Below are 24506 nucleotides of genomic sequence, written 5' to 3'. Positions count from 1 at the left end.
AAAACGACGTCGTTTTACTTATATATATATATAAAAACAGCCAGGTCTCAGCTGAGTTTACCTAGGTCGACCGGGTTTTGCCCGGTCAATTTCCTGGCTGGTTTTTTCATCAACCCGGCCCCGTTCTAGCCCCGGTCAGCCGGGTCTCGGGTCAACTTGTCGGGCCGAGCCGGGTTTTAAAACTATACTATAAGTGGTAAAATCCCAAGATAAAAAAATTAATATTGAATGAAAAAGAGGGAGGTCTAATTATAAGCCTACTTGATAATGCATTTTAAAGTGTGTTTCCTTAAAAAAAAATTGTTAATTTGATATTTTTTTAATAATTTTAATATATTGATATTAAAAATAAAATAAAATTTAAAATATTTTTATATTTTAAAATAAAAAATATTTTTAAAAAGTATTTTACAACATAATACTAAATATGCTCAAACCTAATTTAAATAACAGCGAGTAAATAAACTTCAAACCACTCATTAAATGACTCTTTTTTTTTATTTTCTCAATATTTGTATAAATTGTTTTTAAAAGGGATTAATTTTTTTTATTTTAAATTAATTTTTTTAATAATTTTTAATTTTTTAATATAATAATAGGAAGAATAAATTTTAAAAAATAAAATAATATTATTTTAATATTTTTCCAAATAAAAATTACTTTAACCGCTATCACCGGAAAACGTGCTTTGAGCACTTTGAAAATCCCTTTTTCTGTGACATTTCAAATATTTGTCTTTTGCTCTCCTGCCACTCCCCACCCATTCGACTGTTACTCGCAAATTTCAAAATCTTTCTCTACTGAACACAAAACACGGAAGAATTTTCTGTCGTTCCGCTGCTTATTTTGTTTTGATTTTTGACTCGGATTGAGCCATGACTCGTTCGACTCGGAAGTTTAGGGTGTTCGAGTTCGACGAAGAAGAAGAAGATAGAGTCGAGAAGGAGTCGGCGAAGTTCGTCGGCAAGTTTCGAATTCAAAAGAGAAAACGAAACGACAACAAGAAGGACGACGACGCCTCTTCTCCTCTCACTAAGTATAATTTCCTCCAGTGCTGTAAGTCTTTTCTTTCTTTTCTTTTTTAATTTTTGGAGTCGAATTTGGACTGTATTTGAGTTTTGTATATTTGCATGAAATGGAAAAAATTAAATAATTAATTTAGGATGAATAATTTCATTTTTTTTTTTGAATTCTAAATTGTGAGTTTGGTTATGAATTGCATGAAAAAAGCTAATAATGATACAATTGTGGAAAAACAAAATAGGTTATGCGCATCGCGCCTTTTATTTTATTTTATAGTTTTGATTTTCAATTTTTTATTTTTTTTCGAGTTTTGAACCTTAAATTGGGAGTGAATTTGAATTCTGGCGATTTTTTAAAATTGGGAAAAAAAATGAAATGATTATAAAGAAATGAAGGTTAACTAAGTCAAATAAAACTATTGTTCCAGCATTTTGTTGCCTACTATCATTGCTTTACTCCCGTATAAATGCTTTATCATACGAGAGATTCATGTCCAATAATTTTTATGTAGTTGGAGGATGTACTGGGACTGTGAAAATAGAAAGAAGCAATGAACCTATTGATATAGATGATGGACCAATTGATGTTGACACTGGAGGTGAGGGAATTTGCTGCACAAGGTTCATTTATTTGTTGTAATTGGTGATAGATATTTAATGCTTTTTGCTCTGCTCAATATTGAGTTGCAGGAGGGATGGCTTCCTTACGCAAGGGAAAGAGTGATGAAGTAGTATATATTGATACAACCATTATAGACGATCAATGCCAATATTCTGTTTCAGTTTCTGCTCGCATGCCACAAGAAGATTGTGCTGTCAAAGAGGAGATTTCTCAGATAGAAACCTTTATTACAGATGATGGGCCAATTGATGTTGACACTGGAGGTAAGGGAACTTCCTGTGCAAGGTTCATTTATTTCTTGTAATTGGTTTTAAATATTTAATTTTATTTTTTATGCTCAATAGTTGCAGGAGAGATCAATACTTTATGCAAGGGAAAGAGTGATGAAGTAGTTGATATTGACACAATCGTTTTGGACGATCATTGTCAATGTTCTGTTTCAGTTCCTGCTCGAATGCCACAAGAAGATTGTGCTGTTAAGGAGGAGATTTCTCAGCTGGATACCCTTGGGATTGATATAGATGATGGGCCAATTGATGTTGACACTGGAGGTAAGGGAACTTCCTGTGCAAGGTTCATTTATTTCTTGTAATTGGTTTTAAATATTTAATTTTATTTTCTATGCTCAATAGTTGCAGGAGAGATCAATACTTTATGCAAGGGAAAGAGTGATGAAGTAGTTGATATTGACACAACCGTTTTGGACGATCAGTGTCAATGTTCTGTTTCAGTTCCTGCTCGAATGCCACAAGAAGATTGTGCTGTCAAGGAGGAGATTTCTCAGCTGGATACCCTTGGGATTGATATAGATGATGAACCAATTGATGTTGCCACTGGAGGTAAGGGAATTTCCTGTGCAAGATTTGTTTATTAATCGAAATTGGTGTAAAATATTTAATGTTATTTGCTCTGCTCAATAGTTGCTGGAGAGACCGATACTTTATGCAAGGGAAATAGTGATGGAGTAGTAGATATTGATACAACCATTATAGATGATCAATGCCAATATTCTGTTTCAGTTCCCACTTGCATGCCACAAAAAGATTGTGCTGACAATGAGATTTCTCAGCTGGATACCCTTAGGTTATCTAGTTTTCCAAATTATGAGGTATGTACTGTGGTCCTATACTTCTCCTGCATTATATGAAATGAAAGCCAGTATTACCCAATTGAGTTTGTTATATGCCATAGTTGTTATTCTTTGTTTAAAATTGTACTCACAGTGAAAAACTTACATAGCATTCTTCTGACTCAGTTCTTTTTTTTTCCGCTCTCAGAAACTCATTTCTTGTTTTCTGAGAAAGCTAGATATGTAGATTCTGACCTCGTAATATTTAACCAAAATTGTCGCAGAGTGAGTTAGTTGGTATGATTTCAGATAATGATGTCAGCATTGAAATGAGCTCGTCAACTTCTGTCTCTACTCCCTCAGATGATGAAGGTTCTAATCTTCCTTCCTTCCTTCCTCATCTTTTATTAAGCTTAATAGATACTTAATCTGTACTATCTTCTCATTGTCAAGAATGATCTGAAAAATTACTTATAAAATTTGCATTCTTTCAGTTCCATTAGGAAACCAAGTGCTAGAGTGTGGTTCTCTTGGACATAAAATTGTAAGTATCCTGTGTCTTCATTTTTTTTAAAAAATAAATATTATGTATTGATATTCGGAGCTGCCTGCAGATTATTTTTATGGATGGTAGAGATGCAGATGATTTTTTTTTTCGTATTTTTAAAGTAAATATGCATGAACTTAAACTGCAAAAATTGTTTGTAGCTAGGTATAAAGTCTGTAACCCAAAATCTTGTCATTAGATTTTTTCCAGCGTGCTCTGTTCTGACAAAATGGTTCTTTGAAATTAAATGGTTTTTCTCTCTCCTTCAGTTATGTGAAGAAATTTCGTTTTTTAAATGAACCGTAGTTTATTCTATTTTGGCTTGTTGGAAATCCTGGCTTCTTAGCCTATTTGATGTTAGAAATCCTCTGAATTTGCATCTATTTGCTAGATTTCAGATGTCTAAAATTCACACTTACTCTCTTTTAATAAAGTCCTTTTCTTCTGTTTAAGAAAAACACACTTCCTACAATGGAGATTCCATTGGAAACTCTCTCCCATTTGGAAAAGTGAAAATGTGTAAGCCAAAAATCCATATTTGTAAACGACTTTCTTTTCATCCTCTCTGTATAGTAGCTTGTTGCTATGGTCAGTTCTGCCCTGATACTCTTTCTGAACTAGCTGATATAATTCCATAATTTCATTTTTGGATAATGTGGGATTCTTGCCCCTTATTTACTGCATGCACTGAGAGGTGCAAAAGCTTTGCTCCTTTATGGTCCTTCTCTTGTTAATTAATCCAATGTCAAATAGCCATCCATTTTTTCTGTGGATTTTCCTTCACCCTCCCTACCCTTCTCTCTTTGTTTAGACATACAATGAAGCTATAAGTAGTCCGATCCAATTGGTATGATAGTTTAGAACTCATGGATCAATGCGTTTGTTTGTGTTGCAGGATTACACAAATTATACAGTTGCTGTTTTTCCTGACTATATTCTATGTAGCGACATATATGGTACAGAGTCTTGCTTAACTTTCTCAGGAAGCAGCATCAGAATGGAGGGTTCTACTGCAAATGGGGTCAAGGGAATATTTAATGCTGAGTGGAATCTTGACGATCTTATTAGTATTGAGTCAGAATGGTGTGAGATGGTGAGTTATACTGTCTTTATTTTCTTCTACATATGCATGGTGATTTGAGCAAGTTAAATTTCTTGCATCTCTGGATGTAGGTTACAACTGCTATGGTTTATCTCTGCCTTAAATCAAAGGTTTCTGAAGGAGCTGGAAATACAAATGATGCTTCAGGTTTGCACAATTCCAGTAGGATTTTGTTCAAGCTTTTCTTTATTTAATATCTTGACCAATCAGATTATAGGACGCAGGCAGCATTATAAGCAACCTGCTCACAAATAGTTAATTACCATCATGTCTCTCCTCAAAATGACAAGGAGTAACACTTTAGACATACCCTTCTTTTAGATGTTTATTCAGCTTGCTCTTTGCAAAGAAATATGATATCTGTTCAATCTTAGATAATTTCTTGTAGTTCTTTCCTTAATGCTATGTGGTGCATTGTGCCATCATGTTAGTTGCATTAGAAATATGAATAATATATCTTTGCTAACAAATTACTTGGCCACAAGGAAAAAAAAACAAAACTAGAATTAACTAGATTGGTTTGTATGATATTTGGAGACATAATACTGTTCCAAGCTGCTATCATAAAAGTTGATTATGAATACTAATGTCAAGGAACGCTAGGGTGAGAAATTTAGAATTTTCATTGTTTTATTTTGTGCCTTTTCCTTTGTTCATAAATTTTATTTGTTGCCTCCTGCACTAGTTATAGTCATGCCAACATTCTTTATATATGGACTTGGGTTTAACTCCTGGCCAATATAAATATAAAATGTATTATAAAATCATTTTTTTCAACATTTGTGATCAATAGTTTTGTACTTTTATTGGATTGGCAGATGCTCCATGGAAAAAAATGTATATTATTTTTTTTTTCTCAATAGAGCTCTAATATATCCTCTTCTCTTTTCTTTTCTTTTTTTTTTTGTAAAATTGCATGCAGATGTGGACAAGTTGAAGTTTTCAGTTTATGATCCTCATTGGCATGAAGGAGAGGAAGCAATCAAATCATTGAATGCCAGATACAAGGATATCTGGAATGTTACTTCTGAGTGAGTTTTCAATTTGGTAGCAATACCCAACCATCTATATATTATGTGTCTCTATGTATGATCACACCAGATGAAATTCGTGCTTAATTTTTCCAAGGTTGTCCAGCTGGTTGGGCATCTACTAGCTATTTTAATGAACTCTTATTATCATTTTTTAAACCATACCGGATGCTAGCTTGTATTTTTTTTTTCAAGTTGTTTGTATCTTTTGGCGTTCTCTCTATTTTTCAGCAGGAACTATCACTTGCAATATAAGTTCATCCTCATAGCCGGTTTTAGTTAGCTTTAATAGTAAATTTGCTTGATGAAATGATCATTATGTCGATCAATCTTCTTTACTTTTTTTATGCTACAGATCTGATTTGGAAAAGGATGGGAATGCCTCTTTTGGGCACAATGGCATGTTCACCTCAAAGCCTTATTTTCCTGTGTAAGTAAATAGATGGATGCACATATTTGCTAACTGAACATTGAACATGTTATGATTTGTGAGCCCAGCCAGTTTTTCTCATTAATTATCTTGATATTTGGCCTTCATGGTTGTGACTCTCTCTCTCTCTCTCTCTCTCTCTCTCTCTCTATATATATATATATATATATATATATATCACACACACGCTAGCTTCCCCATTTATAGTATTTGAATTGGTGTCGCTTATATACTTTTGGGTTTTGATAGCACTTATAAATTATTGGTGAAATAATTTTAAATCACTTTTCTAGATAGGAAATTACTCATGGTTTGATGTAGATCAAGTAAACTAGGAATAATTGTCTCTTTTGACAGCATGAAATCTCTTTTGATGTAGATCATGTTTTCAGTAGTAAAGTTCTTGGTTCTTATTTAGTAAGTTTGTCAAATATTTTTACCTCTTGGGGTATACCATCCTACTCCAAAATAAGTTTTGACCTGTGATCCTTCTCTTTTCTATATGGCTTTTGCTGTTATATGGTTAACTCTAGTAATCCTGCAAAACTGTGTGGTTTCACATCATATATTTGCTTGATTAATTTGTAACTCCTGTACAGCATACTTTATATTTGAATGTGTTTGCTTTCTTAAACTTGCTGACTATCTCTTTTGCTCCAAACTGAACCTGACTCATTTTTCCTTCATAATTGTTTCTAATTTAAGATCTTTTGTTCCAGTATTCATGAAACATTCGAAGAGGTTATTTATCCTAAAGGTGATCCTGATGCTGTTTCAATTAGTAAGCGAGATGTGGAGCTTCTACATCCTGAGACATTCATCAATGATACCATCATTGACTTTTATATCCAGTAAGTTTCATCAAGTTACTAATGGGTTTGTCAATTTTGACTCCTGATGATATGTTTCAAGGTCCAGAGTTTGGCTTTTATGCTGTATTCTTGAAGAAATTCTTGCATAAGATGTGCAATAAAATTATATCAGTTTCAATCTTGAAGTCTGATATACAATGTCATGAAGCAGAATCATAACATAAAGGGATAAAGTTCCTCACATTCCCCCCCCCCCCCCCCCCCCAACCCTCCCCCCCGCAACAATTGCTTTCTGGATATAACTTATATAGTGAACAGAGTAAACATGTTTATCATTTGGGTTCAAAACTTAAGGCCTGGAATTCTTGCATAAGATGTGTCATAAAGTTGTTTCAGTTTCATTGTTGAAGTCTATGCTCAAGGTTTACTAGGCAGAATTTATACGCATGTCACCTGTGTTGATTTTTTTATTTGACAATTGCTTTCTTGATATAGCCTGTATAGTGAATAAGTGAATATGTTTCTTTTTGTTGTATTTTTTTTTATTGAGGAATTTGCACATTTAGTTTCAAACTTAAGGTCCAGGATTGTGGGTCTTTATGAAATATGTAAAAAAGTAGTTGATGGAAGAAAAAATGGGAGATAGTGCAGTCTTTGGTGAGACTAGTAATGGATGTTGGATGTTTTGAAGTGGTAATGTCTAGTCTGATGTATTTGATTTGTGATTTTATATGTTGATTCATACTTTTTCTGCATAAACTATTTGGAGACATGGGCTAAAACTGTTTTATTGGTAGTAGATTCTATGTCGAACTGGAAAAATAATGGAAAACTATCCCAGGTGTAGATTTTTTATTTCCATGGTCCTTACCTAGTGCTCATTGCTTAAGTTGAGAGATTGGCTGCTTGATCTAGTGTGTAATCTGACATAAAGCCTTGCCTGTGAGAGGATATTAGTCAGATATCTTGTTTGTAAAAATTTTTTCTTGTATATTTCTCTTGCGCTGGTGGTTAGTTCTTGTCTACGACGGAGTCATTAACACTTGTAAATCTGGTTGACCCCAGGTTGGCAGATGACCTAACTCTACTCACCCATCCATTCTTAATTTAAGATTTTCACTAGGACAAACTTATACCCTTTGCCTAATATCTATATTTACTAGCATAATCCTTGTCTGGCTAATGGCATTGGTTATTCATTTTAAGAGCTGGCACCAAGGAGCATTAAATACAAGAATTTGGATATGAAAGCTTACGGTTAGGAGAGAATTTCCTGTTATCAAGCTTTCTAGCTTCTTTCTTAAATTGCTACACCTGAACAGTTTGTTGTATCTGGAGAAGGATCTTTTATCCTGCTTCTTGTAGAAGCATGATCCACAATTGTGATGTTATTTTTGGTATATTTGTTTTTCAAGTGCTTTTTAACACGAGTATTTTAGTCATACAGGATTATGGGGATGTAGCTTCTATGTCAACATTTTAAAATAACAGAGAATTAAAAGATTTGTTTAATTGGCAGATATTTGAGGAATAAAATTCAGCCAGATGACAGGCAAAGGTTCCACTTCTTCAATAGTTTTTTCTTTCGGAAGCTTGCTGATCTAGACAAGGGCCCATCTAATGCTTGTGAAGGCAGGATAGCATTTCAACGTGTTCGTAAATGGACAAGAAAGTTGAATATTTTCGAGAAGGATTACATTTTTATTCCTGTAAATTACAGGTGAGAATTAAGTTTGCTTTCATTTTACTAGGTCATGAGGGGACATTCTCTTATGTATTGTTTGCTAACGAGAAATATAATAAACTCTTGGTGGCAGTCTTCACTGGAGTTTGATTGTCATTTGTCATCCTGGTGAAGTGGTTCATTCCAGAGGCAAGGACCTATGTGATAAAGTCTCTTTTTATTTTGTGTTCTAGTATTACTTTGCTTGATTTCATCTTGTGGTAATCTTGCAGAGGATGAAAGTGGAAATTCAAGGAAAGTACCATGCATTTTGCACATGGATTCGATTAGAGGAAGTCATAAGGGCCTCAAGAATCTTATTCAAAGGTAACCTATTTATTCCTGCTGTTATTTCTGGTTAGCCTTTCATACCTTTTGGCAATCCAAGACTCATGCTAGTGGCATAGATGCAATTTGTAGTTGACACTAAGAAAAACTTTGTGCATACTAGTCGCAGTTCTTTTGGGTGCAAAAATTGCATCGAATCAACAATTTATTTTCCAGTGTAATTATTATTCCCCTTCAATTTCAAATTTGTCTGCTAAGCTAGTGCTTGGAATGCCTTCATATGGATTGAGTTCTTTGTTTACATGTTGACAGTTATCTCTATGAAGAGTGGAGGGAAAGGCATAATGAGACTGTGGATGACACATTGTCAAAGTTCTTACATTTACGGTTTGTCGCACTTGAGGTGCTGCCTCACTTTTTAAAATAATTTGCTTTATTTGCCTCTGAACTTTTTAATAGTTGCCTTAAACAGTACTAAAGTGAAGTTCATCCAAAAATTCAATCAAGGTTCTAATGTTCTCAATGAATAGCTAGAAAAATAAGTCTCACTCTCATTCAGGACTTCACCTCCACCAGGGCAGGCAGTCCATCCAATAACAAACTTGCATGGAGGAGAAATGGGGCAATTTCCTCCCCTTGAATTTTTCAAAAAAATTATTTTTGCCCTCATTAGTTTTGATAGTTTAAATTGCCCTCTTTTCTCTTAGACATTTACCCCCATTTTTCTTTGAACTTTTTCTTTGCCCTCCTAATCTTTGAATTCTAGCTCAGCCCCTAAGTCCATTTGTTTCCTTTTAAGACTTTAAAGCTACATCTAAGGTGCAGTATCTAACTAGGCTTGCATAATTGATTTTTTATAGAAATAATGAGGCAACTTAACAGATTTGAAGTAGGGACATCAAATATTAATTAATTAGTTAAACAACACCACGTTAGTCATGCTATACTGTCAGTCAAGTAAAGTTTAACTCATAATGTTCTCCACATAGCAATTACTTCCCTTTTCCCTTCACTTTCAAGTTTTAATTTGTTATAGAAATAGAATTCTAGAGCAGTGTTATCAAAGGTGAAAGATGCTAAAAGGCGCCAATCCTGTAAAATACCTGAAGTTCTAGGTGCACGCCTGAATGAACCAAGGCAATAAGCTATAGATTAAAAAAAAATATGTATAATATTATATTATATTATATAAATCTAAAATATATATCTTCCCAATTAAGATTAGATCAATAGAAAATCAAAAGAAAATATAAAATACTATAATATAGTTTATATAAAGTTATATTTTTCACTCTTAAAACAAAATAGATAATTTAAAGTAGTAAATAGTCAAATAGATTAAAAAGCAAAATTAAATATCATCAACATCATTCACTAATCTTCATCCATGCTTTCCCGTTCTCCTATTATGTACTTGTGCTATTGTTCTCTGACTCTATTCAACGCGAAGTTTGGCTGGTATTTCTCTTCAAGTGTCCTTCCTTCATCCCACTTTAATGATTTTTTTATTCTTGTTTTACCCTGATCTTTGTTTTTTTACAAAAATACCCATAAGCCGTTTCTTGTGGTAAATTAAAAAAGGACAAACAGGTCAAACATAAATCAGTTAAAAAAAAAATCTAACAGAAAAAGAAGTATCTCAATCAGGTGCTCTAGCGAGCGCCTGACGTCCACTCACGAGGTGCTCGCCTAGGCAGTGCTTTATTGAAATTTTTCGCTTGAGGCTAATAAAGGTGTTGTGGCCTCGCTTTGCCTGGAGTGCCTCTTGACAACGCTGCTCTAAAGGCAAAGAAGTTCTCACCTTGACAGGTCAAAATTATGTTATTTGCCCCTTCATTATCAACTGAAGTGGTGAAGGAGAGGATGGAGTGTTTATGAGGAATAATTATGTCCAGATCTTATCAGTCTATCAAAAAATTAATTATTTATGACAAGTTATCAATGTAATATATTTATGACATCTAAAAAGTTTTCTTAATTTTAGATTTTGATATTTTACTGGCCCAAATATCGAATGAAGAATTGCTGCATCATAAACTTCCTGAATATTTGTTTACAGATTACCATTTTCAGAAAATTATTAAGTTTTCCCATTATATACAATTTTAAAGTGTTATTAACTGCAACTTTTGTTATCATTTTGATTCAGCTACCGCAGCAGGAAAATTTGTATGACTGTGGCCTGTTCTTACTCCATTATGTGGAGCTTTTTCTTGAAGAAGCTCCAATTGATTTCAGTCCTTTGAAGATAACAGAGTTTTCAAACTTTGTAAGTGATTTTGTTTTTTTCTAGTTTTGCATCTGTTGAATAATCTTCTCAGTTGGGACTTCTTTTATGGTGATTCAAGTACCTGCGTTACTTCATCTCTGAGGCAAGACTTTCTGTTTAGAATACATAAATATTCATTATATTCCTAGTGTTATTAGTGCTAAGCGTTTCCAAGTTAAGGAATCTTGGCTTCACATTGCTATTATCTCTGAAAGCTAATCCCCTATGATTACTGATGATTTTGGCTCCTTCTGTATATGTTCAAATTTGCAATTACAGCATTGTTTTCTGAATACTGGTTTGCTTTTCATAGTAAACTGTTATTTTTTTTTATTTAGTTTGCAATTGCATTTGTGATTTAACTTCAGCTGCTTTGCTCTTATTATCAAGTTGTGGTAGTCTTTACAACTATATAAACTGCAAGAATTGTTAGAATTTTCTATGAATAAAATTGACAACTTCTATTTTCTCTTGCTTTCTGTTCCCTCTCTCCCTACTTCAATTTTCGATATGGGATCAGGACTAGAGGGCCTCATCCTGCTATACTGGACCATAAATTGTTATCAGGAATTGAATGCTCGTGTCCATTATCTTTATATTTGGCAATTGTTTGCTGAATTTTTGAAAAAAATGGCAATTTTCAGATTTTGGGAAGTTACAAATTTTTTAATCTTTAACCAGCTTAGTAGAAATTGGTTTATACCTGGGGAGGCCTCACTGAAAAGGACACACATCCAGAAATTGATCTGTGAAATCATTGAAGATCAGTCTTGTACTCAATCTTCTGATCCAAATGAGCAAGAAACTGGAGTTGAGTTCCTTGAGGAGGTATGCAGCGCAGTATCTGGTCCTGATACTGATATGGAGATTCAGATTTCACTCACAGCAAAATCTCCAATCAGTGGTGCACAGCAACGAAGACTTGAAGAACTAGGATTGAATTCCAGGGATTTGCTCAAACCAGGAACTAGTGCAAGGTTTTTTTCCAATGGAAATTGCTGGCAGACAGGAACACTTCATTGGAGGACTTGCATGTCACCTGTGGAGGTAATAGTTTTATCTTTTCTGATGATGAACAATAGTTTCCTATGCAAGTTACTGAATTTTTTCGCGTTGTCTGGAAACAGGAAGCTGAGGAAACCGGCGAACGAATCTGTGATTCATTGTCAGACACAGAAGATGATCAGCTACCTGCTGGCTTGGCAATGGAATTTCCCTCAACCTCACTTTCTCTCAAAGACCATAGATCTCTCGGTTCATCTAGGAATAAAAAATACATGCAGCTTGAGGAACCTTATGACGACTCCAGTTCAGAAGCATCTACCAGTAGATCCCCGAAATCATCAGAGATAGGGGTGGTAGGGGTTGATGAAGATCGTTTGCATTCACAGTTTGAGGGATTAGACCATAAAAAACACACAGATTGCTATGAACTTTCTTCAAAATCAACCGAGCCTGAGGAATTTGTTGAGCACTCTCAAGAGGGAAACTGCATGCACAATGACCATGTGACTAATGATTCGCCATCATCCTTTCATAACACTGGCAATTGCAATAAACTTGGCGCATCAGTTGGCAGGATGAACACTGCTGAAAACTTTTTGAGAGGAGTCCAAAAACCTGTTATTGATTTGACATCTGATGAACATGTTGCAGAGAGGACAAAGCATACATCTGACGGCATTTGATTTCTCTGAGGACGCATTCCTGAAGAATCGCATCTCACTGTGAATAGCAGTGTTATATCAGTACATATTCTTTAAGGGCTCGCAAGCAAGGAAATGGACAGAACTTTGAAGGGTCTTGAGGGTTGTAAATATTATGGAAAGAGGTAGAGAAAAGAAGAGAATGGCGGGGAGTGGGCTTTTCTGTGGCACATTAACCTTGATTCCACAGAGTTTGGTGCTACGTACAGAAGAGCACATGTTTTGAAGCCCTTAAGGGAGGTAAATAGAACAAACAAGATTATTGAAAGAAAGAGAGTGCTTGTGCAATGGTTGACTTTTCCTGGATGCTGAAAAGGCCCTCTCTATAAGCAATGATCAATGCCATATGGTTTGAACTTAATGCATTTCTGCAGCATCAATTTACTTTTTTTAATCATAACTTGAGTAGATATAAATGGGGAGGTATTAGAAAAAGCCCTTTCCCTTCCTCCCATCTTGAGCTTTCCACCATCAAGCCTTGCTAAGGTAATTAACAGTTAAAGCAAGATCCAATGGCTGTCTTAGAGAGAGCTCCCTGATCTGTGTTCATCTCAGCTTCACATCCTGGCTGGGTTCATCTTCTTTCTGATGAAGTAAAATTTGCACTACCTTGAGGGATGCATCTGCTCATGATCTGACAGAGAGAGTCTTGGGTATGCTCTTGTGTAAATCATAACCTAAGTTTTTTGATCAAAGTTGACTGTTAATTCTTTTTTAAATGTATGTGTTTTGGGCTTAGTCTTTAGCAACATAACAAGAGATAATTAATGGTTTGCTCAAGTTCCCCTCTCTACCTAACATATGTCACACCCGTTGATTTTATTGATTTTGTAAAATCATAGCCTAAGTCTTTTGATCAATGTTGACTGTTAAATTTTTTTTTAAATGCATGTGTTTTGGACTTGGTCTTTAGCAACATAACAAGGGATAATTAATGGTTTGCTCAAGTTTCTCTCTTTACGTAAAATGTGTCACACCCTTTGATTTTATTGATTTTGTAAAATCATAACCTAAGTCTTTTGTCCTAAATTGACTGTTAATTCTTTTTTAAATGTATGGCTTTTGGGCTTAGTCTTTAGCAACATAACAAGGGGTAATTAATGGTTTGCTCAAGTTCCCCTCTCTACGTAACATGTGCCACACCTTTGGCTTTTAGTGATTTTGTAAAATCATAACCTCAGTCTCTTGATCATAGTTGACTGTTAATTTTTTTTAGTTTATATCTATAAAGTTAATGATCATATAAATTTTTAGTAATTATTATATAAATAATCATAGGATTTAAATCTAAAATTATAGAAGAAATAAATCTTTTAATCTTAAGATGTTACCATTTTTTTTTTTAAGTATATATGTTTTGGACTTGGTCTTTAGCAACATAACAAGGGATAATTAATGGTGTGTTCAAGTTCCTCTCTCTAGGTAACATGTGTCAAACCCTTTGACTTTTAATGTGCTAGCTTGGTCACCCTTTAAAGGATTGAAAAAACAAAGAGTCTAAACAATGTTTTCTTCGTCTAACAAATACCAATTAGATTTATTTACTGTCATTATTATTTCCACCAATAACACCGAGCGACCAAACGCTTAAAATTCTCTCGAATTCTTTTGGAAAGGCAAAAGCAAGAAGAAAGATGGGAGACGAGACGGTGAAAAACGATGCTTTGCAAGTTATTGGAATGTTTCAAGTGCTGCCTAGATTGGTCGTCTTCGATCTAGATTACACTCTCTGGCCTTTCTATTGGTACCTTTCTTTCTTTACAGCCACATGCATGCTAACATAAAGTTATGTCAAATATTATGTTCCTTTTGTCATGTTTTCTTGTTTAATGTTGTTATTTTCATGTGGGTTTTTCATGCTTTGTTCTGTTTTTGTGTTACTGGGAAACTTTCTTGGTAAAAACTGTAACTTGGTATTATATGTGTGTTATTTATTAAGATTGTTAGTATCAGGAAAGAATTTTTAAATTAAAATCTGAATTACTGGAGAGCTGAAATGGACTTACTAGTATGTTGGAAAAAAAGTGTGATTTTTATGAGAATTTGGTTTTTTGTTTTAATGTTTCAGCAGTTGCTCTATTTGGTCTTTAGAACCTTGCATTTTAGTTTAATAAAAAAAAAAAATACTATCTTTGTAGTCCTTGATTATTTAAACATTAGAATGGTTTCCTTTTATTTTGTCCTTGTGTTGATGTTACTTTAGTTCTCCATGGTCTAAATTTTGGTTCAATTATGGTTGTTATTCAGCGATTGTCGCTCAAAGCGTGAAATGCCATCCTTGTTTCCCCAAGCTAAAGGCATATTATATGCACTCAAGGAAAAGGGGATTGACATGGCCATTGCTTCTAGATCATCAACCTCAGATATTGCAAAGACATTTATTGACAAACTAAGTCTCAAGCCAATGTTTGTAGCACAGGTGAGTCTTCAAGAACTAAGAATCTTTTTTTTTTCTTTTTAAATCTTTACTGTGCAATGAGTAACAGGGTCAACCAATTGTGTTTTTTACTCAAGAACATGAGTAGCTGGGTCATAGTTTAGTCGAACATAGTCCTAAAAGGGAAGGAGAAAGATGTAGCATCTAACTCACAGGGTTTGTAAAGTGTTGCATACTGAATTGTTTCTTGGAATAGCTCATGATGTTGAGGACTTATTTAGTGCCTAGTAACTTGATTTGAGTGATGAGCCTCTGAGTTTCATCATATCAAATAGGTAAGAAACTCTTAAGTCTATTGTGTTTCTGATGATTCTTTTACACGATCTGCATTTCTGGGTCACTTCTGCTTAGTATAAGTGGCTGGTGCTTGCCTTTGATGAGAAATGAGGAATTAGGAGTTACCCGTTTGTGCCAAAAAGATTGGAATGTTCTATCTTTCTGCTAGTTCGGAGGTCTATTTTCTGCTCACTGTTGTCTCGGGGAATGTTTTGTTTTCCATGTTGCTTTTGTATGCACTTCATGTTCCCCATATGAAATTATATTCATCTATCATCAAGAGGAACTACTCCTTTGTTTGGTTTACATGGTGAGTGATTTTTTCTGACTTTTCAGGAAATATTTGCCAGTTGGACTCACAAGACAGATCATTTCCAGATGATTCATACGCAGACTGGGATACCCTTTAACTCCATGCTTTTTTTTGATGATGAGGATAGGAACATTCAATCGGTAAAAACAAAACTTTCTTGCTTCCCCTGTCTTCTAATTTTATGAGTTGGATGTTTAAATCTTGTATTTTTTTTTGTAATGAACCGCCAATTTCCCTGTCTTCTAATATTTCTTTGTGAACAGGTTTCAAAAATGGGAGTAACTAGCATTCTGGTTGGTGATGGGGTCAATCTTGGGGCACTAAGACAGGGGCTCACAGAATTTTCTCAAAATGCTAGTAAATCTGAGAAGAACAAGCAGAGGTGGCAGAAATATTCACAAAATCCAAATTCATCTGAGAAGAAAGATGAAGATTGAACTTTTTTCACATGTGCCAACGGAACTGGAGATTAAGGCAATGAAATTGTCACCAGGCAAGGGTTGAATTTGGGAGGACACATTTTATTCGTATAAATTAAGATCTATTGTTGTATTATTTATACCAAAAGAACTCCTCAAGAGTGTTTAATTCTGGTACCTGCTTCCCACATTAAATCAAGAGCATTGAGATTGTATACATGATGTTGATTCATGATTTATCTCCCATTCTTGTTCTGAAATGGATGCAATTGTAGTTCACAGTTTATTGCTGCTGCTGGTGCCTGATTACCTAATTCGTGTTCATTTATATCCCATCATTTAATTGTAGCTCACATTTCATTGCTCAGCATCACTTGATGCAGCTGCTTCTCTCTGATTAGCAAGAACCATGTAACGGTAACATAAACTCTTGAATCAAAGGATTTAGACTGTTCTCTTTTAATTCCCCAAGGAGAAACATGTCAAGGATTACTGATGCAAAATCCCTACAATTTTGTATTCCATAACTACAATTGACTATTTGTCTAAATTTTCATCATTTGTCAAAGCAATTGTATGTATAATAATGTTTTAGGGTTACAGCAAGTTCTGTCAACTAAACTTGGGTGACTAATTCACAAGTGTAGTTTACCCTGCAGAGCTATAAAGTTGCTTTTTATGCTCTGTAACTTGATGATAGTGATCCGAAGAACATGAGCAGCAATTGCTGGCTATGGGCATCAACAATGCTTTCTCTGCCTCTCCGGTAACATGCCGTTTATTCAAAGCATTTACGTAGTCTAATAGTGCTGCATCACATGGCAATGTGAGAGGTCCATCGCCATACAAACCAGACTCTTCTGCCAATTTGAGTAGCTTTCTGGGAATTTTGCAGATTCTGATCAGCAGAATACACCACAAAATGACCCTTCTCAGCTGTTGATGATGTGGGACAACTGCTTGTATCTGTTCTCCCAATGGGTTGTGGCAGAGTGCTTGTTTTTTCTCCTGGTAGCAGCTAGTTCCTGCCATCTCCTTGCCAATTTGATGAACATCTCGGTACTGATCATAAAAACAACAACATAAAAAGAAATTAATGAGATAAACAACAATGGGCTGTCAACTCCCGAAATCAAGTACCTCTTCACCAATCCATTAGTTTATCCAAGCAGCCAAAAATCAAAGATGCAGAACAAGGAATTGAAGAACATGATGTTACACATGAAGAAGATCTCCAAACATTACAATTACACTTCTTACATTTCAATTACATTACATTATAACTACATTACAATTACAATTACTTACATACTAAAATAGTTAGGGAAGTCATTGTCATGATCTACAATACTACAAACTTTTTTTTCTTTTAATTTCGTTCTCAAGTTTTTTTCTTTGATTGCAGCCTTTTATGATCAGATTGTACTCTAGTCCACTTATTTTTGTTTTTTTTCTTTATAGTTCTTGTAGTTTTTGAAATTTTAGTTCGGGTATAAAAGAAATTTTTGTTTGTTTTCGGTTCTTCTATGTGAAAGGAGAGAGATAAAGTCATCGGATAACAGCGAAAGAGAGAAGAAGTTGTTGTTGACCACATTTCCTACAAAAAAAAGTCTGGTCTTGGTCTCAATGGGTTTCATTGAGGTATTTTTAGATCTTCATCTTGTCAAAAAAGGTGGATCAAGATTGAGAGAATTTTTTTCGATTTGATTTTATGTTTTTTTATTAATTTAAAGGTGTTTTAGGTCAAGAAATTGGTTTATTAAAATGCTAAGGGTGTTTTTTTAAATTGTTTTCAATGAAAATAAGCTTAAAAAAATAGTGTTTTCAACCCAAAAAAACCCTAGTCTAGATTTTTTGACAATCTTTCCGGTAACTAGATTCTAAAATAATAGACAATGCGTTATCTATTTTTTTTTTTAAATGAAGGCCATTATAAATAGAAAAAAGAGGAAAGGTCAAGCACTTAAGTCTGGCTTTCTTTCAGCTTGGCTAGCCATCTGGGATTGGACTCACCTTTTATGTTTCTTCTTTGTAAATTTTTTAAATGCACTAAATTGTTTTTAACATTATATTTCGGTTATTATTCAATTTACTTATAGTTCTCAAATAATATTATAAGCTTTTATCTAACATTTATTATTATGTTTTTTAGATTTTTTAATCACTTTTTTATATGATTCAATATAGAATTTCCAGTGTATTATTTTTATAATTTTTAAATACATACCCTTCATAATAATGAAAACATTTTTTTTAAAAAAGAAATTTGCTCTTATGATTTTGATAATTGTTTTTCAACAAATAAATATTCATAATCAAATTGCCAAAAAAAGGTCTAATTAATAGGATAAAGAGATTTTAATTGAAGAGGTTTTTGTATTCTAGATCATTTTAAGAGATGAAAGAAGAAGAATTGGTGCATGAAAATCGATCTCCTTTAAGTCGTAAAAAATCCGATATAGTACAGCTCCTGGTCAGCTACTTATTGTTCATCTGCTTCACAGGAGACACTGTGATTACCTGCTAATGACATTCATCAGAAGAGCGTAAGGAATGGTTAAAGGGAAAGTATGACAAGTTCATTTCAGAAGCTGAGAACTTTTTGAGAGGAGTCCAAAAACCTGTTATCGATTTGACATCTGATGAACATGTTGCAGAGAGGACAAAGCATACATCTGACGGCATTTGATTTCTCTGAGGACGCATTCCTGAAGAATCGCATCTCACTGCGAATAGCAGTATTATATCAGTACATATTCTTTAAGGGCTCGCAAGCAAGGAAATGGACAGAACTTTGAAGGGTCTTGAGGGTTGTAAATATTATAGAAAGAGGTAGAGAAAAGAAGAGAATGGCGGGGAGTGGGGTTTTCTGTGGCACATTAACCTTGATTCCACAGAGATTGGTGCTACGTACAGAAGAGCACAAGTTTTGAAGTCCTCAAGGGAGGTAAATAGAACAAACAAGATGATTGAAAGAAAGAGAGTGCTTGAACTTAATGCATTTCTGCACTCTTTTCTGCAGCATCAATTTACTTTTTTTAATCATAACTTGAGTGGATATAAATGGGGAGGTATTAGAAAAAGCCCTTTCCCTTCCTCCCATCTTGAGCTTTCCACCATCAAGCCTTGCTAAGGTAATTAACAGTTAAAGCATGATCCAATGGCTGTCTTAGAGACAGCTCCCTGATCTGTGTTCATCTCAGCTTCACATCCTGACTGGGTTCATCTTCTTTCTGATGAAGTAAAATTTGCACTACCTTGAGGGATGCATCTGCTCATGATCTGACAGAGAGAGTCTTGGGTATACTCTTGTGTAAACCATAACCTAAGTCTTTTGATCAATGTTGACTGTTAATTCTTTTAAAAATGTATGTGTTTTGGACTTAGTCATTAGCAACATAACAAGGGATAATTAATGGTTTGCTCAAGTTCCCCTCTCTTTATGTAATATGTGTCTCTTCTACACCCTTCAATGGATTGAAAAAACAAAGTGTCTAAACAATGTTTGTTTATAATTAGTCGATCTCTTACATCCACTATTTTTATATGAGAAATGCTAAATAATGGGAAAAAACGACATTCTTAAATATAATAGTGATGAATGTCAACATTATGTTCTCTTTTGCTTTTGTTTTTTTGCTTTTGTTATAGTTGTTCCAACATGGGATTTTCTTGTTTTGTTTTGTTTTATTAGGATATTTGAACAATAAAGATTGTAACTTTGGTGCATTATTGTATTTTTGTTATTATGTTTGTTAATGCCAAGATGGGATTTTTAGTTTCAAAATTGAATTATTTCAGTTTTGAATTACTCAATTGATATGTTAAAATACATTAATTTGTGGTGTTTAGTACATGTGAGTTTGATTATTTGTTTGGTTGGTTTTTATTTATGTTTTTGAAATTTGAAGAAGCCTAGATATTTTAAGCTGGTTTATTTGGAAATATTATCTGTTTTAATATTTTATTTTAAATATAAAAATTATAATAAGTTATTTAAATTTATTTATGAATTGAATTGAAATTTTCAAGAATATATATATATATATAAACCATATGTACCTTCTACTTTTAAAGTTCAATGTGTAAACATGTTTGGTAACATTAAAATGCAACTAACTTTTTGTGTGAGATCCATGTGTTTTTTTTTTATTGAAACGCCGGTTCTTGAGAAGCAGCCAAGAACTGCTTCTCACGTCCGCAAACCAGGTGAATATAATTCACGTTGGCACTGTTCATGTGAATAGTGTCAAGTGAATTTCACGTGGCGCTGTTCATTTCTTGGAGTGAACAGTGCCATGATTATAATTATTTATATTAAAAAAATTATTTTTAAAAATTATATTTTACTCGAAAAACTAGTGTTTAATATTATTTAATAACATTACATAAATTAGAAGAACATCGCATGATGATGTAGCATTTGTGAAATTTGATCAGAATTCCAATTTTGTTTCTGATGATATTTTACCTGATTTTGTTGCATGCTCAAAAAACCATGAAAACTAGTCTTTATCGGATGAATTTCATACATGATGAAATTTTAGATAATTTAATGGAATAATAAAAAATATTTGATAAAAATTTTTATTTATTTAATGATGTAATAATGGTAGTTAAATCTATAATATTTAAATTAAAAACCATCAATATATATATATATATATATATATATATATATATATATATATATATATATATATATAACCTCAATTTAAAAAGCATATTTAACCAAACACATTAAACTATTTTTTATTCAACTTCAATTTCAACCACAGTTTTAACCAAACATATATAAATATCAAACCAATCTCAATCAAAAGTAATTTTTATAAAATATTTTTTTTCAAATCACAACCATAAAAGTTACCACGGTACCAAACACACTTATTAATGATCTGATTGAGAATTTATCAATCCATCAAGGACCTGATTGAGAAAGAAAATAGATTGGGTCCTATAAATTGTTGGCTTGGTTTGGGCCATGAGGCCCATAACCATAAAAATTCAGAAGCCCACCTGAACCTTGTGTTTTCTTCGTCAAACAAATACCAATTAGATTTATTTATTATTATTATTATTTCCACCAATAACACCGAGCGACCAAACGCTTAAAATTCTCTCGCATTCTTTTGGAAAGGCAAAAGCAAGCAGAAAGATGGGGGACGAGACGGTGAAAAACGATGCTTTGCAAGTTATTGGAATGTTTCAAGTGCTGCCTAGATTGGTCGTCTTCGATCTAGATTACACTCTCTGGCCTTTCTATTGGTACCTTTCTTTCTTTACAGCCACATGCATGCTAACATAAAGTTATGTCAAATATTATGTTCTTTTTGTCATGTTTTCTTGTTTAATGTTGTTATTTTCATGTGGGCTTTTCATGCTTTGTTTTGTTTTTGTGTTGCTGGGAAACTTTCTTGGTAAAAACTGTAACTTGGTATTATATGTGTGTTATTTATTAAGATTGTTAGTATCAGGAAAGAATTTTTAAATTAAAATCTGAATTACTGGAGAGCTGACATGGACTTACTAGTATGCTGGAAAAAATGTTTGTAGTTTTAATGAGAATTTGTTTCTAATTTCTTGGAGGGTACTTTTAATGTTGTTTGAATTGAAGCCTTGAAGATAGTTTGTAATATGATGTTGATTGAATGTGGGTTAAGTTGTTCAACTTAGTATTTAGCCCTTCATCGTTCACGCACCTCTTTGTATGTAATATAAGTAATTTGGCAATTAATTTTGCAGCTAATGTTTTTTCTACACATTTAATAACGTTTGAAACATTAGTGGAAGCAAAACATTCAGCAGTTGCTGGCGCTGGTACATTCGACTTTTGCATCTTACTTGCATATAATGATACTAATGCTCTATTTGGTCTTCAGAACCTTGCATTAGTTTAATAAAAAAAAGTACAATCTTTGTAGTGCTTGATTATTTAAACATTAGAATGGTTTCTTTTTATTTTCTCCTTGTGCCAATGTTTTTTTGGTTCTACATGGTCTAAATTTTGATTCAATTATGGTTGTTATTCAGCGAATGTCGCTCCAAGCGTGAAATGCCATCCTTGTTTCCCCAAGCTAAAGGCATATTATATGCACTAAAGGAAAAGGGGATTGACATGGCCATTGCTTCTAGATCACCAACCTCAGATATTGCAAAGACATTTATTGACAAACTAAGTCTCAAGCCAATGTTTGTAGCACAGGTGAGTCTGCAAGAACTAAGAATCTTTTTTTTTTCTTTTTAAATCTTTACTGTGCAATGAGTAACAGGGTCAACCAATTGTTTTTTACTCAAGAACATGAGTAGCAGGGTCATAGTTTAGTAGAACATAGTCCTAAAAGGGAAGGAGAAAGATGTAGCATCTAACTCACAGGGTTTGTAAAGTGTTGCATACTGAATTGTTTCTTGGAATAGCTCATGATGTTGAGGACTTATTTAGTGCCTAGTAACTTGATTTGAGTGATGAGCCTCTGAGTTTCATCATATCAAATAGGTAAGAAACTCTTAATTCTATTGTGTTTCTGATGATTCTTTTACACGATCTGTATTTCTTGTTCACTTCTGCTTAGTAGAAGTGGCTGGTGCTTGCCTTTGATGAGAAATGAGGAATTAGGAGTTACCCGTTTGCGCCAAAAAGATTGGAATGTTCAATCATTCTGCTTGCTCGGAGTTCTATTTTCTGCTCACTGTTTTCTTGGAGAATGTTTTGTTTTCCATTTTGCTTTTGTATGCACTTCATCTTCCACATATGAAATTATATTCATCTATCATCAAGAGGAACTACTCCTTTGTTTGGCTTACATGGTGAGTGATTTTTTTCTGACTATTCAGGAAATATTTTCCAGTTGGACTCACAAGACAGATCATTTCCAGAGGATTCATACGAGGACTGGGATACCCTTTAACTCCATGCTTTTTTTTGATGATGAGGATAGGAACATTCAGTCGGTAAAAACAAAACTTTCCTGCTTCCCCTGTCTTCTAATTTTATGAGTTGGATCTTTAAATCTTGTATTTTTATTGTAATTAACTGCCAATTTTCCTGTAGAGTCATCTATCCCATTTAAAAGAATTCTTGGTGTCAGGTTTCAAAAATGGGAGTAACTAGCATTCTGGTTGGTGATGGGGTCAATCTTGGAGCACTAAGACAGGGGCTCACAGAATTTTCTCAAAATGCTAGTAAATCTGAGAAGAACAAGCAGAGATGGCAGAAATATTCACAAAATCCAAATTCATCTAAGAAGAAAGATGAAGATTGAACTTTTTGCACATGCACAGACGGAACTGGAGATTAAGGCAATGAAATTGGTACCAGGCAAGGATTGAATTTGGGAGGACACATTTTATTCATATAAATTAAGATCTATTGTTGTATTATTTATACCAAAAGAACTCCTCAAGAGTGTTTAATTCTGGTACATGCTTCCCACATTAAATCAAGAGCATTGAGATTGTATACATGATCTTGATTCGTGATTTATCTCCCATTCTTGGTTCTGAAATGGATGCAATTGTAGTTCACAGTGTATTGCTGCTGCCGCCGCCTGTTTACCTTAATTCGTGTTCATTTATATCCCATCATTTAATTGTCATCAGATAACAACGAAAGATTGAAGAAGTTGTCAATGACCACATTTCGTACAAAAAAAAAAGAAGTCTAGTCTTGGTGTCAACAGGTTCATTAAGGTGTATTGAGGTTGAGAAGATTTTTTCGGATTGATTTTGTGCTTTTAGATTGATTTAATGGTGTTTTTGGTTGGGAAATTGGTTTATTAAAATGGTAACGGTGTATTTTAGTTGTTTTTGATGAAAATAGGCTTAAAATTAGTGTATTTTAGTTGTTTTCGATGAAAATAAGCTTAAAAAACCCAAACCCCCCCCCCCCCCCAAAAAAAAAAAAAAACAACTTTTCTGATGACTAGAATATAAAATAGTAGACAATGTATCGTCTAGTTTTGTTTTTAAAATGTAGGCCATTATAAAAAAAAAAAAAAAAAAAGGGAGAGAATTCCAAGCACTTGGGTCTGACTTCCAGGTATCTGGGATTAGATCTCACCTCTTATATTTGTGTTTTGTAAATTTTTTAAATGCACTAAACATTTTTTCACATTATATTTAAGTTATTATTTAATTTAGTCATAGTTCTCAAATAATATTATAGGCTTTTATCTAACATTTATTTTTTAATTATTATGTGCATAATGTGGAAAAAAAAGTATCATGGTTAAAATAAAATTTATGTTTTTTGTAAAAAATTAATCAATTTTTTTATATGATTTAATATAGAATTTCCAGTGTATTATTTTTATAATTTTTAAATACATACCCTTCATAATAATGAAAACATTTTTTTTTAAAAAAATATTGCTCTTATGATTTTGATAATTCTTTTTCAACAGATAAATATTCAGATAAACAAATTGCCAAAAAAGGTCTT

The 24506-nt window shown here is 33.5% G+C and overlaps 3 protein-coding genes across 5 annotated transcripts; all 3 read left to right on the top strand.

The window, feature by feature from the left end:
• The first annotated feature begins 712 nt into the window (after window positions 1-712).
• Window positions 713-13524, top strand: LOC133670507 (probable ubiquitin-like-specific protease 2B). 3 transcript variants are annotated; one of them, XM_062091011.1, is made up of 20 exons: window positions 713-1056; window positions 1535-1621; window positions 1713-1907; window positions 1989-2195; window positions 2277-2483; window positions 2664-2752; window positions 2998-3085; window positions 3208-3257; window positions 4156-4353; window positions 4434-4509; window positions 5285-5393; window positions 5749-5823; window positions 6543-6674; window positions 8155-8355; window positions 8453-8508; window positions 8592-8685; window positions 8959-9049; window positions 10796-10915; window positions 11597-11962; window positions 12043-13524. In XM_062091011.1, exons 1-20 carry the CDS (start codon window positions 876-878, stop codon window positions 12601-12603), a joined length of 3183 nt encoding a protein of 1060 aa, XP_061946995.1. In that variant the 5' UTR covers window positions 713-875; the 3' UTR covers window positions 12604-13524. The 3 variants fall into 3 exon arrangements, with proteins under 3 accessions (XP_061946995.1, XP_061946994.1, XP_061946996.1); XM_062091010.1 differs by having other exon boundaries at window positions 2565-2752; XM_062091012.1 differs by lacking the exon at window positions 12043-13524 and having other exon boundaries at window positions 2565-2752; window positions 8959-9033; window positions 11597-11737.
• Window positions 13525-14037: 513 nt separating this feature from the next.
• LOC133670975 (uncharacterized) lies at window positions 14038-16357 on the top strand. The gene is made up of 4 exons (XM_062091579.1): window positions 14038-14365; window positions 14869-15040; window positions 15671-15787; window positions 15911-16357. The coding sequence occupies exons 1-4, from the start codon at window positions 14256-14258 to the stop codon at window positions 16082-16084; spliced, it is 573 nt and encodes a 190-aa protein (XP_061947563.1). The 5' UTR covers window positions 14038-14255; the 3' UTR covers window positions 16085-16357.
• Window positions 16358-21134: 4777 nt separating this feature from the next.
• Window positions 21135-23597, top strand: LOC133670939 (uncharacterized). The gene is made up of 4 exons (XM_062091538.1): window positions 21135-21334; window positions 22100-22271; window positions 22901-23017; window positions 23155-23597. The coding sequence occupies exons 1-4, from the start codon at window positions 21225-21227 to the stop codon at window positions 23326-23328; spliced, it is 573 nt and encodes a 190-aa protein (XP_061947522.1). The 5' UTR covers window positions 21135-21224; the 3' UTR covers window positions 23329-23597.
• Window positions 23598-24506: the final 909 nt, after the last annotated feature.

The sequence above is a fragment of the Populus nigra genome, chromosome 13 (assembly GCF_951802175.1).
Source record: "Populus nigra chromosome 13, ddPopNigr1.1, whole genome shotgun sequence".
Taxonomy (NCBI): Eukaryota; Viridiplantae; Streptophyta; class Magnoliopsida; order Malpighiales; family Salicaceae; genus Populus; species Populus nigra.
The sequence above is the reverse complement of the archived record's forward strand: the minus strand, read 5'-3'. Positions and strand labels throughout refer to the sequence as shown.

Excerpts from the sequence above, each read along its gene's own strand:
- LOC133670507 (XM_062091010.1), top strand. The coding sequence starts at position 876 with ATGACTCGTTCGACTCGGAAGTTTAGGGTGTTCGAGTTCGACGAAGAA. Across the intron at positions 1,057-1,534 it reads GTATAATTTCCTCCAGTGCT|TTGGAGGATGTACTGGGACT; the intron begins GTAAGTCTTTTC and ends ATTTTTATGTAG. Across the intron at positions 8,686-8,958 it reads CTCAAGAATCTTATTCAAAG|TTATCTCTATGAAGAGTGGA; the intron begins GTAACCTATTTA and ends ACATGTTGACAG.
- LOC133670975 (XM_062091579.1), top strand. The coding sequence starts at position 14,256 with ATGGGAGACGAGACGGTGAAAAACGATGCTTTGCAAGTTATTGGAATG. Across the intron at positions 14,366-14,868 it reads ACTCTCTGGCCTTTCTATTG|CGATTGTCGCTCAAAGCGTG; the intron begins GTACCTTTCTTT and ends GTTGTTATTCAG. Across the intron at positions 15,041-15,670 it reads AGCCAATGTTTGTAGCACAG|GAAATATTTGCCAGTTGGAC; the intron begins GTGAGTCTTCAA and ends CTGACTTTTCAG.
- LOC133670939 (XM_062091538.1), top strand. The coding sequence starts at position 21,225 with ATGGGGGACGAGACGGTGAAAAACGATGCTTTGCAAGTTATTGGAATG. Across the intron at positions 21,335-22,099 it reads ACTCTCTGGCCTTTCTATTG|CGAATGTCGCTCCAAGCGTG; the intron begins GTACCTTTCTTT and ends GTTGTTATTCAG. Across the intron at positions 23,018-23,154 it reads AGGATAGGAACATTCAGTCG|GTTTCAAAAATGGGAGTAAC; the intron begins GTAAAAACAAAA and ends TCTTGGTGTCAG.